General features: G+C 35.7%; 1 protein-coding gene across 5 annotated transcripts in view; it reads right to left on the reverse strand.

The window, feature by feature from the left end:
* Window positions 1-15,287, reverse strand: part of RYR2 (ryanodine receptor 2) — an 894,209-nt gene that overhangs the window by 378,592 nt on the left and 500,330 nt on the right. For all 5 annotated transcript variants that reach the window (XM_073241246.1, XM_073241245.1, XM_073241243.1 and 2 more), the window contains exons 18-20: window positions 4,811-4,929; window positions 4,327-4,460; window positions 2,610-2,851 (exon numbers count right to left, since the gene is read on the reverse strand). In XM_073241246.1, coding sequence (XP_073097347.1) covers window positions 2,610-2,851; window positions 4,327-4,460; window positions 4,811-4,929 — 495 coding nt within the window. The remainder of the gene's footprint in view (window positions 1-2,609; window positions 2,852-4,326; window positions 4,461-4,810; window positions 4,930-15,287) is intronic.

Raw genomic sequence — 15,287 nt, forward strand, 5'->3', positions numbered from 1 at the left:
AAGGAACATCTCCACTCTCCAATTATACGAAGTTAAGTCGTAAAGCAGGTGTTCTACCCAGAAATCTCAGATATTTGATACTTTAAATTCTGCTTATCTATTCAAAAGGAAAGGAATAGGAGAGTGACCCCAAAATGATCTGAATTACTATGAATTTGACCTTGGTAAATCAATCAGAAGCCCATTAATTTAGACTGTCTTTGTTGACTACAAATCTAAAATTAGCAAAGCATTTAATAGATCCCAGTGGCTTGAGAGAATATACCTTTCAACTAGAGGCATCATTTTGTTGCCATTAAAAAAAGAAGGTTGCATATTTTCTCTGGATATCAAGTTTCAAGATGACTTCCTCCTGAAATTCCACAACCAGTCCTCCTTTCTATGGCATGCTCATAAAGTCACTGAAAATTTTTGTTGTGGTTCTTACCATTCTTTTTAACAGTTGCTTTGTAATGAAAGGCAGAATACATACAGTTCAATTCCATAAGCCCTAGGTTCTTTCTGTGTGTTTGAAAGAAAAAGCTTCAAACTAAAGGCAAACATGAAAATAGTGAAGCAACGGTGTATGGATAAAATAATTATAAATAACTCAGCATTGTTTTACCAGACTAATTTTCCCCACAATCTCTACATAATGGGAAAACAAGGTAACATGTTGCCCTCATTCACTTGCAATCCCATTTCATGGCAAATGATGCTAGGAGGTAATGAGAAAGGATGATAATATGTGAAGGATGAGAGTTAAAATGTGGTATAAAATAGACATTAACCCTCTTTTATGTTTGTTAGGTCTTCTGAAGTTACTGCTCTTTGCCTTTGTTCAGTCAGTAGGAAAATTTCACTAGGCATTTAACACGCATTGTGACTATAGTTTGACCAACACCATGTACTTATGTATAAGACATGCCACCCGACTGCCGGGGCCCCAACTGTTAGAGCAGGCAGTTAGACATAAGTAGGAGGAAAGGGCCAGCCTATTACCAAGGAACGCTCCTTCCCGGCTAATCCCTAAGTCCTCCTTAGTTCCCAATTTCCACAGTCAAAGACACGTAGCTTATCAGGAGGCTCAAATGGTCAAGGACACCTGGACTGTCAAGAGGCCCAGGACCACAGGGGTTTCTCTAATGACAGGGCATAAGCGAGGTCTGAAGACCTTATCCGACAGTAACCCTATCTCATTAAAATAACATCTAAATATAAAGAGAATTGTGGTTTCCGCCCCACTGCGGGCCTCCCTTAGGTACTTATGGGTAAGGTGCCTGTGCGCTAAGAGTAAGGTTATATAAGCTGGAGCTGTCAATCAACCTGTCAATCAAAGGATAAAAGATGCAGGGTAGGACTTTCCACCATCTTAAGAAAAAAATAAAACCAACCCAACCCGAATAGCGGGGCTGCCTACGGTTTCCAGACACCTTGCTCTCCTGTCTCGAGAGTATACTTTCACTTTTACCCAATAAATTCCTCGCTGCTTTTTCTTGCTGTCTTCCAAATGTATTCTTTACTTCAAGAAGACATGAATTGGGGAAACAAAACATGTTCCACTGGGAATGCAATTTGTGCCCCAGTGGTTAAATGAAATGTTCAAAATACAGCTTCATCTCTTTCAGACCACTGAGCAATTGGCATTGAATAAAGGAAAAGTTCAGTAAATATGATTGCCAGATGCAACTACATGCAACTACATGGAGTGCTTTTATTTACAATTACCATAAACTCAGATTCAATTTCATTTAATTTTTAAATTTCCTTTCATGTTATTAGACCTATAAAGCATCAATAAATGAATATAACTTACACCTGTAAGAGACAAATTTCAGCTTTTTATAATGTAAGATAACTATTTTCTATAGGCTAAATGTGTTACAAAATAATACGAGAAATATATTTTAAATGCAGCTTTATATATATGTGCAGAATCCAGATTTACTCCAATATCTAATAAACATCTACATAATCAAGAACCAAACTTTTAAATGGAGTCAACCAAAACACACCTTTTCATGAATCAGAGAAAAGTGTCATTTTTAATATATATTACTTATTTTAATATATACTCAACTAGGAAAGCTTGTTGGTAGTTGGTAGTGGGTGAAGTGAACTATGCATTTATTTTTAACCAGCTCCACTCTTCTGAAACAAAATGTCTACACCAAAACTGACTCCTCACAGTGCACTTCAGAAATTACTGACCACTGACATTACATCATCTCCCAGGAGATTGAACTTACTCTGTTTCTTTCAGTTGCTTTCCAGGATTTGTTTTTGGTTCTTTTTCATATTGGGAGCTAAATCTTTACATATATCAATTAAAGTAAGAAGGATACACACAAGCTTTTTGCAGTGGATCCATGAATGAGAATGCCACTTTTTAACTATATGGTTCATGGGCATTACAGCCTTTTGGAAATGTACTATAGTTGTAAGTGTCTTCTTTTTCCCCTAAAGAAATTCTCCTATTTACTTAACATTTTCACTCATCAGTTCAATGTTCAATTTTTGAATAATAAGTGGAATGTGTTTGATAAGCAACACCAGTAGCTTCCAGAATACACAGCAAAGGTAAAAGATTTCCTTCAAGAACACTGTAAAAGAAAATGGAGAGTACTTGCCTGCCCAGAGATGTAGGCCATCGAATCCATAGGAAAAGAGGTCATCACCAACACCGTTTCCACCCCACTCTTCCCCTCCTCCGGGGTAGGGAGAATACCCCTCCGTGGAAGCCCAGCCCACTCGCAGGTGAGTCGCCTCAGCTGTTACAAATGGCTCTGTGTGGTCCACCATCAGTTCATAGTACCATTTCTTATACTGAGCAGAGCCTTCACTGACACCCAGAAAAATATTGGGCCTCATGCTTTAAAGAAATAGGAACAGCATGTAAGAAAATCAGAACAAAACTTCCATGCTTTTAATTTACATCTAACTATTCTGAACATCAGTCCTGCTTCTCTAAGATGTGATCTATTAAATGCTTCCTTAAGCAGTACTAAAACCATGGTGGAGGGCACACACAGCACGAGCCAGCCTTACAGTGAGCATTCAGTGAAGGGTGTTTGCTTTTTGGATTGCTTGGCGACTTCACTCAGGGGTCTATTTGTTTTTTTCTGAATTACTCTTCAGCATATTTTATATTATCAATTATGTTTCAGGTGAGACATTTAGTGTAACAGGGCCTTAGAATTTATGGTATTATTAACAACACAGACCTGTACCTATTTTCCTAAGCTAAACTTTATGGCACATAGGATATTGATGCTAAAGTAAGGCAAGTTGTTAGTGAAGGAAACAAGGCAGTCAGCTGTCTTGTTCTCTATACCTCACTGTGAACAGAAGAACTTCTAGTTCGTTGTATTTAATTGCATTTTATAAGGGGACTTACACTCTATGTTAATACTAGAGATGAGTTAAGGTCTCAGGAAATACCACTCATTGACAGCAGCTCTACTATATAAAGAAACCATAAAGGAAGTCTTAAATCAACCTGTTTTAAAAACATAATATAGAAATATACACCAAAACCTACATTTTTGTTTAAAAGAAGATGAATTAGCAAGTATTTCTTGGATAGCTGTAAGATACAGTGCATCAAAGTTATGTCTATCCCATATATTTTCTTAATTATAGGCTATATTTATTATTATCATGATTATTATTATTTTGTATAAGGAAGGCAACATGACATGGTGGATAAGAGCTCAGTCTCTGGAGTTAGATCTGAGTTCCATTTCTCATTCCCATATTGTAACCTATAAATGTGCATGATGGCGCCTAGTTGTAGTAGCTGTACATAATACAGACACAAATGCTGTTGAATATGTGTAAAGCACTTAGCATTGTGGCTGGCACAGAGTACTCAGTGAATGTTTAATGCCTTGGAAGGTAGATCTAATGGAACATTTTTTATAGGTTTTATTGGTTTGTTGCAGAATTTATCATATTTTTGGCACATCAATTCAACTTTTTTTATTATACATATTGGACACTTAAAAGTTGGTATAGAAGGTTAGTGTTCCTAATTATATTCTAAAAAGGCTTGAAACATAATTATATTCAACTATATCCCTTCAACTTGCTCCTGAAGATGTCATTGATAATCCAGCTACGTATCAATGTGAACAAAGCTCTTATACATTTGTTTGTGGTAAATGCGTGGTTTGATCAGTTCATCTATTATTATTAATATCCCATCTGATTGGCAGAAAAAAAACACTGTTCACTGGGGAAGTATATAAAAGATCCTAGTAAAACAAATAGACCATATGGTATCTTAGCTACACAGCTGGGACATGAGTTTCTTTGCTATGCCACCTATTTGGCAGGTGAATCTACCTGCTGACATGGTTCACAAGGCGTGTCTGCAGTAACAGATCTCGTCCTGGCAGGAGGTTGTCACATATCAAGTGCTGGTTAGAGCGTACTGCTACTCCATGGCAAACACAGAGAGAGCATAAAACATCCAGAACCTGAAAAGAGAAATCACATTCAGTGACTCTGATTTCCATTTGATATTCCAGAATCTGCAGCACTTTTCACAAATGCAAACAGGTTCCCACCAGTTATATCTGACCCAGTCATTGAAGCAGAAAAGCAACAGGTCCACTGATTTTACAACTTTCCTGCATACACAAATTGAAAATTGCCCCTTCTCCCACTGATACTACAAATAAACAATAAACAATGATACCTGGTTATAATTAGGAGATGAAAAAACACTCATGAAAGACTCAACACACCTTTTAAAAGTTATCTTATTTTAAAAATATGTTTAAAATCATTCCAGAATTCATTCCTGGCAGGAAAATGGTTCACTTACCTTGTGATTTCTTCCATGCTTGTCTAAAAGTGAGATAATAGATTTAATATGTCCTTCTTTAATAATATTTAGAGCTTCTGGACTTTCTACTAACACACAGTGTAAAACTTCAAGAATACCTAAAAATAAAAGAAAGATTTGGGGGAAATGCAATTAACCAGTCAACAATGCTCCATGTCTTCCCTTTTCTGTGTGTGTTCATTCAGATCAATAGCATTATTATGTGCCCAGTGTGTTTGTCACTGGGCACTGTGATAGGGGACAGTGCGGGAGAGGAGACTGATAACCAAAGATGAAGAGATCAGTTTAATGGCAATAATCAAAAAGTTTGAGGAAAGGGCAAAGGTCCAGTGTTGAGTTGAGTCAGTGAGTAATTCTGCCTGGCCAGAGGTATATAAGAAAGCAGCCTTCCAGTGGGGGCCTTAGCAAACACATGCATGACCATTTTCCAGACAGGGCTGAGTGAAGTCTTGAATGGAGGCCATACTTGGTGTAACTGGAGAACTGAGTGAGGCGGGGATAGAGCAGGTAGGTAAGGGCCAGTAAAGCTTCCCCTTACTAAAAGTGTAAGGCTTCAACAATGCATCCTAATCCATGGAGATCATTACATTCTCCTGGAGGTTAACAGCACAGAAAACATTTTTTAGTTTGCAAAATGAGAGAAATACACAAAATAATACAAAAATAAATAGAAAGACAATATACAAGCCTGATTAAGAATGGTGATATTTTTAGGTATTAGTTATGAGATAAAATGCAGTATACCCTTCCTTCTCTTAAAGTTTAAAAAAGAGAGTAGAAAAGAAATTGCATTATCAGAATTTTTAATGTTAACTTGAAAAATTAAATTTGTACATGTGTATTTATTTTTTCAGAGCACTCCTGCCTTGTCAATAATGAGGATGTAGGCCATCTGTAGCAATCAGACCTAACATTCATTCTCTCTGAGCTAGATAATTTAGGAAGGGTCCAGAGGAACCCTGTATAAAGGTTTAAACATCTCGAATGGAGTTCACTTTCTCAGAAAAGAAAGGCCAAGTGTTCAGGTTTACAAATGATAAACTATGGAAATAATTCACTAGAGCTGTCACAATCTAAACTTGATCTAAATCCCAGTCCATTACAAGACAAGGTTGTTCATGCCAATTTCTTCACTGGTGACTTAATTTGTTGAAACATGAATGTGTATTCGGTTAACAAAAATACCCAAAAAGATGGGTCAGTTTTGGGTGTAGTTCAAAAATCAGCTGCTGTGGTCCAACAGTCTATGCCAGTTAAAAATCAACATAGCAGAAAATAATACAACAGGCTAATAGATAAGTTAAAGAATATGCTTATATAAGGGTACTGAAACTGAATGGTTTGGCTATTAAAAATGTAGCAATAAGATGAAGTCATTCCTTCCAAGCTAAAATAAAGTAAAATAATAGAAAGGGAAAAACAATTTTAATAGATCAGTCACATGTTATCCTAGTATTTTTATTTCCTCCACATTACTTATTACTATAGGACACGTGGCTGCCTATATTTGTAAATAAAGTTGTATTGTGTGTCCAAGCCCATTTGTTCACACAGCTCATAGGATTGTTTTTGCATAAAAATGTCAGAGCTGAATGGTGGTACCAAAAGAGCCCAATGGTCCACAGATTTAAATATTTTCTTTCTAAATGTTTAGATACTATCTGATCTAAAATATTTACTGTCTGGTCTTTAACAGAGAAAGTTTGTCAGTCTCTGCTTAATATAACCACTAAGACAGAAGGCCAAGGAGAAGACCAAGAAAAATAAATTCTCTTTGTGAATAAATGCTCATGAAAGCTCACAGCATTCATAAATCTGAATATATCAGAAAAGATTCATGAAAGCCCATCACTTTCAAAACCCTGAATATATCAAAAGAGATTTAATTAGATTTAAGACAGAAATTTTGGAAATGAACAGCACATTTTGCAAAATGCAAGAATGGCACCATGAAAATAAATCTCTTGTTTTTTTCATATTCAGCCTACTCTAACAGAAGACTTCCAGAATTGTGGGCTTAACATTATAACATTTTTTTAATACTGTCAGCTAAGATCCAACAAATAAACACTTAGTTTAAAAAGACTGACTGCCTCTAATTCTTGCATTATCAGAGAAAATATTTTTATTTTCAACTGTTGGAATAAAAAGCAAATAAACTACTTTTATTTTTTTGTGGAGTGAAATTTCTGAAAGAAAACAAATTGGAAAGACCAAAAAACTCACTTTTGAAAAAATTAAGAACAGCTACTCTGACTATATTACTTGTATATGTAAATGTTGCTGATGTATGCCTTAAACCCTTTGGTGAAAAGTAGAGACAAACAGTGCTTGATAAAGATTATAAAGGCAATAATTTACTCAAGATTATTTCACAATTAAATTCTAAATACACTGAATAAGATGCAGAAATGCCAATAGTTCATACACTTATTGCCAGGTTCTCAAAGAAATATTTTAAAGCTTGGTAGATCATAACACCATTAGCGGAATGGAAGAACTGTGAATGTGCTACAAATTTTCAAAAAAAAAAAACCCACAGTAACTGATTTGAGGTTTGTAGTCAACAATATTGTACTATATTTTTATGGTGACAGATTGCAACTATGCACTTATAGTGATCAGCATTTAGTAATGTATGTAATTGTCAAATCACTGTTATATATCTAAAACCAATATAATATTGTGCATCATCTGTACTTCAATAAAAAATTTAAAAATAAAATTAAATAAAAAACATACATAGGAACTAACAAGACATAACAATCTGATTTTACAGGTTTTAATAAGTTTACATAAATGATTTTAGTGACATTTTAATAACCTGTAAAGCACATAATATATAATGTAAGCTTTCTAGAGTAGATACAATATGGGATCTATATTATGATTCCAACTATGTAAAATATATTATTTGTATAAAGTACATATTTCAAGAAACACCAGAAGTTAATACATCAGAACGTTAGTGCTTGTTGTTACAGGATTAGAACACCTCCCTTCCAATATTTCATAAACTCTATGAATTGAGCACACATAACTCTCATAGTAAGAAACACTTAAGAAAGGACCAAAACACAATAGGTTTATGCCCATTTATTTCTGCAACTGAATCTCAAAATTTAATCAATTCATACAACCAAGCCAATCCTAAAGTTTTCCTGATGGCGAATGGGCAATTACATTCCCTGCCTGTCCTCTATACAGTACAGAATCATAATCAATTTTTAATCTGTGGAATGATGCTAGATAAGCCTAATCATATACTTTACCTAAATTACATGAACTTATTTTTTTTTCATAAACTCAGAATAAGCATGAACAAAACCTACCCCTTCCCCCACACACAGTATACAAATTATAGTACTAAGAATTTTTATCAGGGCTCAGCAGTACAGAGCAATAAGCAAGGGTTATTACTGGCCATTTAATATGTGTGCTGTGCCTTACGCAAGGGTTACAGGAACTTATACTGACCACTCTGGGTTGAGTTTAAATACCATTTCCTAATTGTCTTCAGGACATTTCTGCCGGAATGACTCCAAGTGCCTCCAACTCAATTTTTTCAACACTGAACATATCACCTTTCTTTGTACAGATACATGTAAAATTGCTCCTCTGATCCATCGTCCATACATATGCTCAAGTTAAAATCTTCAGGTCATTTTTCATTCTTTCATTTTCTTTCTTTCATTTTCTATTCTTTCATTTTCCCAAATCTAGTCATTAAACTTTACTAATTCTGTGTCCTATTTATCTGCTGAATTCATCCTCTCCTTTCATTGACTTGACTAATCTCCTATTACTTCCCTGCCTTTAGTCTCCCTCCCCTCCATAATCTGTTCTCCACACTGAAGGCAGTTACTACTTGAAAACATATATTTAACTGACATCAGCTCCCTGCTTAAAATTTTCACTGGCTTCCCAGACCTTCCAAAGGAAAAATGCATTCCTCATAGCATGGCATGACAGTCCCTTCACTAGATGGCTCAACCTTCCTTTCCACCTCAATTCTCCAATCCTCCTACAAAAAATGATTAATATATATTTTTACTTAAATAATAATCATAAATATTGATTAAGCACCTGCCAGGCACTGTGCAAAGCAATGGCAATCAGCAGCAAACGAGGCCTGCAAGGGCTCTGTTGGGGTTTGTAGGATCTTCCCCACATCAATCCTTTGCACGTATTCTTCTCAGCCTTAAACACACTCCCCTCTTCTGACACTGCAAAATCTGAATCTTGCCAAGGTGGAAAGTCACCTCATTCGAACACCTTACCGATACCTTAGGATGAATTATTCCTTCTATGTACTATTGATCACATTTTATTAAAATTATTTACCTTCATTTCAATCTTCCACTGGAGAATGAGCCCTTGAGAGAAGGGCTTAGTTTTGCCTCCTTGTCACCAGCACACTCTGGACAAGGGAGGCTTACCTCCTGTTTGCCAAGTAGTAGGTGAATAAATGTCAACGGACTATTAGTACTCACATTTGGTTTACTGAATAACCCTGTGATTTGCTTATTCACTTATAACAAGGTTAGTTCTTGTGAAGTGTACAAAGAACAACTACTCTGACATATGTATATCGGAAGACTTTAATATTAAGTTTGGGGATATATTTCTTTAAAGGTAGAGAAAATAGATGAAGGAATATAGATGGAGAATTTATATTTCTTAGTTCCAAGATTTCTTGACCTGTGTTTTAATTTTTTAGGAAAATTTTTATTTTGTAAATTGGACAGCTTTTTGTGGGCTTTACTCTATTCCTGTGGGGTCACATACAAAACTCAAATGGAAGGTATGAGCCTTACTTTTATAATTCATGCAATAATTAGCTATTTGCCTTAAAACTTTAATGGCTGTCACTTCCTGAATTAGATTCTCATGAGAAAGAAAAATCTCTGAGGATGTAAGAAAATGTCTAGAAGTAACTTAATGGAATTGGAGGCATCCAAGTGCTATGATGGCAGAGAATGCTCCTCACCATGTTTTCTGCCATCAAAGTACAGCAGCCTGGTTTGCTTTTAATCAATAGATTCAAACATTTGTTATCTGGCTTCCAGAACTGGATCTTCATCTGGGATCAAAGCTGACTGTGCTGTTTGCTGTTCATGGGGCATGCTCTGGGCTGTGCAAGGTTGAAAAAAATTTGTTGGGCACCCAAGATTGTCCCTGGACACAGGAATAATGAGGTATGTGAGGAACTGCCACCCTTTCAAATGAGGGACTGGTAAACTGGATATTTTCAAGGCTTGATGAAGAAATATGAGAAGAAGTGTCGTTATTATTCTGCTGTGTTATATAGTGGTTATAAGCATGGACTCAAGCCAATGTGCCCAGAACTGAGTCCCGGCAGATTTCAGACCAGTTATTTAACCTCTCTGTGCTCCAGTGTCCCCATTTCTAAAATAGAAATAACAATGTTATAATAATAAACAACCCCTGGGGGGCTGTGTGAGGCAACCTGCGTCAGAAGCACTTAGAAGCAGACCTGTACCTGAGCACAGCTCTTCGGGCATCCACCATAGTTTATGGCTGTAACACAGTGATATGAAAAGACAAATTAATTGAAATAAAAAGGATTCACAGGGAAACATTACAAATACACTTCTTAAACAGAGATTGATAATTAAAAAACAGGAAAAGTTAGGGAAATAATGGCTGGACAATGCCGGTCAGAAAGAAAATTCAGGGAAACATTTATCGATACATGTGAAGAAATGAAATTGAGATTAGATGCTAAAATAAAATTAGTTAAGCTAGCAAATCCAGGAGAAATTAAACCAATCTGTTAGACCATGGTGAGAGAGAGAGAGACCCAGGCAAAACAAGGGCAAGTAGACTGAACGACTGCACTGTAGAAAATGCATTCTTGAGACAAAAGGGGTTTCAGCCAAAAATACCATGAATGATTCATTCTAAAATAAGGCATAACAGATCCTCGTTGACAGGAACCCCTCCCATGGTATTAACATTATGAAAAAAGAAAAGCATAAAGATGAGGAAAGAAGGAGACAAGTCCAGCTAGCTCCACATTGACAGAAGGTCTGAGGAGTCTGGGAGGCTTTTGTGGTGCCCACCAAAGGTGAGGCCAGGAGACGGAAAATCTGAGTTATGTGTAACTACATTAATTTGTGCCTGGGCCTGTGCATTTGAGAGGGTTCCATAAAGAAACACATCTGAATTTTGTTCTAGTAATTTAAGGTGAAGTGCAATGAGTGACAAACCGTGTATCCATGCTGTCCTTTCATAGGTGGGCATGAATCTGGAACTAGAAACGGCAGAAATTCCTAGTTTGAGCAGATTGGGAGCTTAGTTTGCTTCCCTAACAAAAGAAGGTTGGACCCACCAAGAACAAAGAGCAGGACTTGAGTAACAAATCAATATATAGCATAATTATGACACATTTTATTTAATGTCTACTGGGAATTCTGTATGTCTGAAACATTGCACAAGAAAGGAACAATTCTTTGTTCAAATGGGTAAAAATTTGAAGTCAAGAACCTCTTTGAGTTTCAGTGGGAAATAAACTGGTAAATTCATTTTTTCACTTTTTAAAACAATACAGAGGGACAAAAGGAAAAAGAAGCAATTGTACATTTTGCTTTCTTTCCATAACAGAGGAATAAATTATGAAATAAAAAGAAGTTATCCTAACTAGGGCTTCCATATCTCAAACAAATAAGAGAGAGAAAAATGGATTTAATTGGTATCAATATTAAAACATATAATGGCTTAAAAATAACAATCTCAAGGGAGATAGTCTCAAGCCAAATTGGGAAAACACGTAATTGTGTATACTTCAAAAATTTTATAATGGTTTTGAGTCTTGAGAAGAAAATAAGCTCATTATATCTTGAGCTAACATAAAACTGAGAAGAGAAGAAAAATGACAGAGGTAAAATTAACATAAAACACAATTTGATAAAATTGGGAAAAAAAGGAAAATTAATAAAAATGGAAATTAGTGAAGATAAAAGTAAATCACATTGTTATTCTGATATAGAAAGGCAGACTATCATGGATGCATTACCAAAATAATAAACATAAAAGGAAGATAGGGTGCTCTATTGGAAGACAAGATGAATACAAGTCAAAAGTTTCCTGGGGTAAATTAGCTGAAATAAAACACACAAAATGAGCAATATAATTATAATGTACTTTTCAGTCTTAACTAGGCCTCTGATGGCTTGCTGCCTTCAATTTAGGGAGCAATGATTTGTAAATGAGAGACAAACTAGAGTTAAATGACAGCTAAAAAAAAAAAAAGAATATGTCAATTAAAGGCATTTCATGACACCACAGTTAAGTATTATTAATTTTAGAAACTTTATGCTATACAGATATTTATTTGTATAAATTGCCATGTCTCAAACCACAGAGTAATCATTACCAGACAAGAAATCATAAATATTTTAAGATATTCTTATCTTGCTATTTGCTCATAGGTGGGTTTTTTTTTTTCTTTTCATTTGTTCAACTATCACTGAGTTCATAAAAATGGGCCATTCACTGTCCAAGGTCCTAGTTATGAGTAAAAGAAGGAGCAAAAATTTATGTTTTTAATCCCTGTTTTTGTGGCATTTATAGACCACAGAAATTCAATTCTAGCTGCATTACTTTCATTTGACCTTGAAAAAGATTCCTCTGAGCTTCTTAGCCTCAGGTTTTTCATTTGTAAAATGGAAACACTGAAGGAACCTACCTTATAGAGTACTATGGGGATCCAGTGAAGTAACACACAACATTCACAGCCCAGTGTCCTAAATTCACACAGATTTCCTTGGCCACACAATACATTCATTGAAATCCTCAAAAATCCAACAACTGTATGTCTGTCTGTGAGATATTAGTATTTACGGAAAAGCTAGCAGACATAACTAATTGCTCTAAAGCACTTTAAATAAATTTTCCAAGATGTATATACATTTGAGCATCTTTAAGGATCCTCCAGGACAAGATTAATCAGTTCTTCAAACAGATACTTACTTGAAAGCAGCAAAAATTTATTGAGAACTATTATTTTTGGAAGATATGTAAAATGATCATAGTATCTGCTAAGCCTTGTGTCAACTTTAAAAGTTCTTTTGAAAAAGGCAGTATATTCAATGAGTGGTATTGGGAAAATTGGATATTAACATGTGAAAGCATGAAAATAGATCCATATTTTACACAACCCACAAAATTAACTTGAAATGGATTAAAGACTTAAACCATGAAACTCCTAGAAGAAAACACAGGAACAGTGCTAGTGCTCCTTGACATGGGTCTTGGCAATGACTTTTTTGATATGATAGTTAAAGCATAAGTAAAAAAATAAAAAATAAAGAAGTAGGATTAAATCAAACTAACATGCTTCTGTACAGCAACAGAAACAATTAACAAAGTGGAAAGGTAACCAAAGGAATGGGAAAAATTATTTGCAACCATGTATCTGATAAAGGGTTAATATCTGAAACATGAAGAACTCATTCAGCTCAATAGCAAAAAAACCCCAAATAATCCAATTAAAAATCAGGGCAAAGGACAAATGGCCAAGAGGAACATGAAAGGGTGCTCAAATTCACCAGTCATCAAGGAAATGCAAATTAAACTACAATGAGCTATCAACTCACATCTGCTAGAATGGACATTATCAAAAAGAGATGACAAATGCTAGCAACAATTTGTGGAAAAGAGAACCTTATACACCATTGGAGGGAATTGTAAGTTGGTGCAGCCACTATGGAAAACAGTATGGAGGTTCCTCAAAAAATTAAAAATAGAACTACTATACAATCTAGCAATTCCAGTTCTGGGAATATATCCAAAGGAAATGAAAATGCTAACTCAAAAAGATATCTGCACCCCCATGTTTATAGCAGTGTTATTTACAGGAGCCAAAACATGAAGACAACCTAAGTTTAGTTAGCATCCATCATCTCATATAGATACAATAAAAAGAAAAAGCCAAAAAAAAAAAATTCTCCATGTGATAAGAACTCTTAGAATCTTAACAGCTCTTCTGTGTATCAGGTAACAGTGTTAGCTGGCATTATCATGCTGTACACTTACCCCTAGCACTCACTTAACCTGTAACTGGAAATTTGTACCTTTGACCACCTTCTTCCAATTCCCTCTTCCCCCCGCCCTGCCTCTGGTGACTACAAATGTAATCACTTTTTCTATGAATTTGTTTGCTTGTTTATGTATCACAACTTATTTATACATTCATCTGTCAAGAACGTAAATCCTTTGAGTTTTCATTACAGGGAAAATAATTTTTTGCTTGTCCTTTTTACTGATCTATATGAGATGATGGATGCTAACTAAAGTTACTGTGGTGATCATTTCATAATATATGCTGTAAACCTTAATTAAACTTACACAGTGATGCATGTCAATTATTTCTCAGTAAAAATAGGAGGGAAAGTTCTCTTGCAGGAAGACAAACCAGAGGCATCGTTTCCAATAACCAAGGGAGAAAAAAAATTAAGGTGCACCGAATAACCTAATTCTGATACATGGCAAGTGTGGATTAAGGGGAAGAAGAAAAGTTACACGATACATTGTTTAACAAAAACCACAATTTTCCGTAGGGTGTTAAGTGCAGAACGATATGCAGACCTGAGATACATCAATAAATTTAGAGCAAAGTGAAACATTAAAATGCATTTAAAAGTGGACATATTTGCAAGAAACTAAGCAACTTGCCTCAGACCTGAAAATATCAGAAAGTGCTATCAGAGCACATTAAAATACTTTGTGGAGTGGTGAAGAGTAGTACTTTAAGTCTAAGCCTACATTGTGTAATGTGGTTCAAGAGAGCAGAGAGGTCAATACACAGCACAGTGACACCAGAAAGAGACTAGAAGGGTTGGAATACCTCCACACTTCATTTATGACTCATAAACTGTACGGCTTTTTGTCAGTTGAGCTTGCTTACTTACTTCAAAGCCTTATTATTCTCCCTGATGACATTAGAACACATCACAGACAGTCATTTGCTTCTCTGCACCTGAGCGGCATGTATCTCGATGGGAAGGAGCATGAAGTTTAGAGCCAGAATCCAGAGCTTAAGCCCTGCCTTAGCAGCTTACGTGCTGTGTGACCCTGGAAAAGTAACTTCACTATGCCCCACTTGCCCATCTAAGAGATGGAGGTGCTAACAGCATTCACCTCATAAAGCTATAATGCAGATTAAATGGGCTAATATTTTAAGGGCTCAGAACATGGTCTGGCACATAGTAAAGCTTGTGTGTTTGCCATTCTTATGTTTTCCATCTGAAATTCTCCACAGAGAGTCTAGCAGTGTCAGAATGGAAAAACCCTTTTCCTAAAAGCCACATAATCCAGTTTCACAAAGGAGCTTGGATTTATTCACTTTTTTCAACCCCTCTTCTTGCACTTCATCTTTAGTTTAATATTTCTCCAGTTGAGGTCGGGCTGCATGCACAGACATAAGTAGCCT

This window comes from Manis javanica, chromosome 7, assembly GCF_040802235.1.
Source record: "Manis javanica isolate MJ-LG chromosome 7, MJ_LKY, whole genome shotgun sequence".
In the NCBI taxonomy this organism is placed as follows: Eukaryota; Metazoa; Chordata; class Mammalia; order Pholidota; family Manidae; genus Manis; species Manis javanica.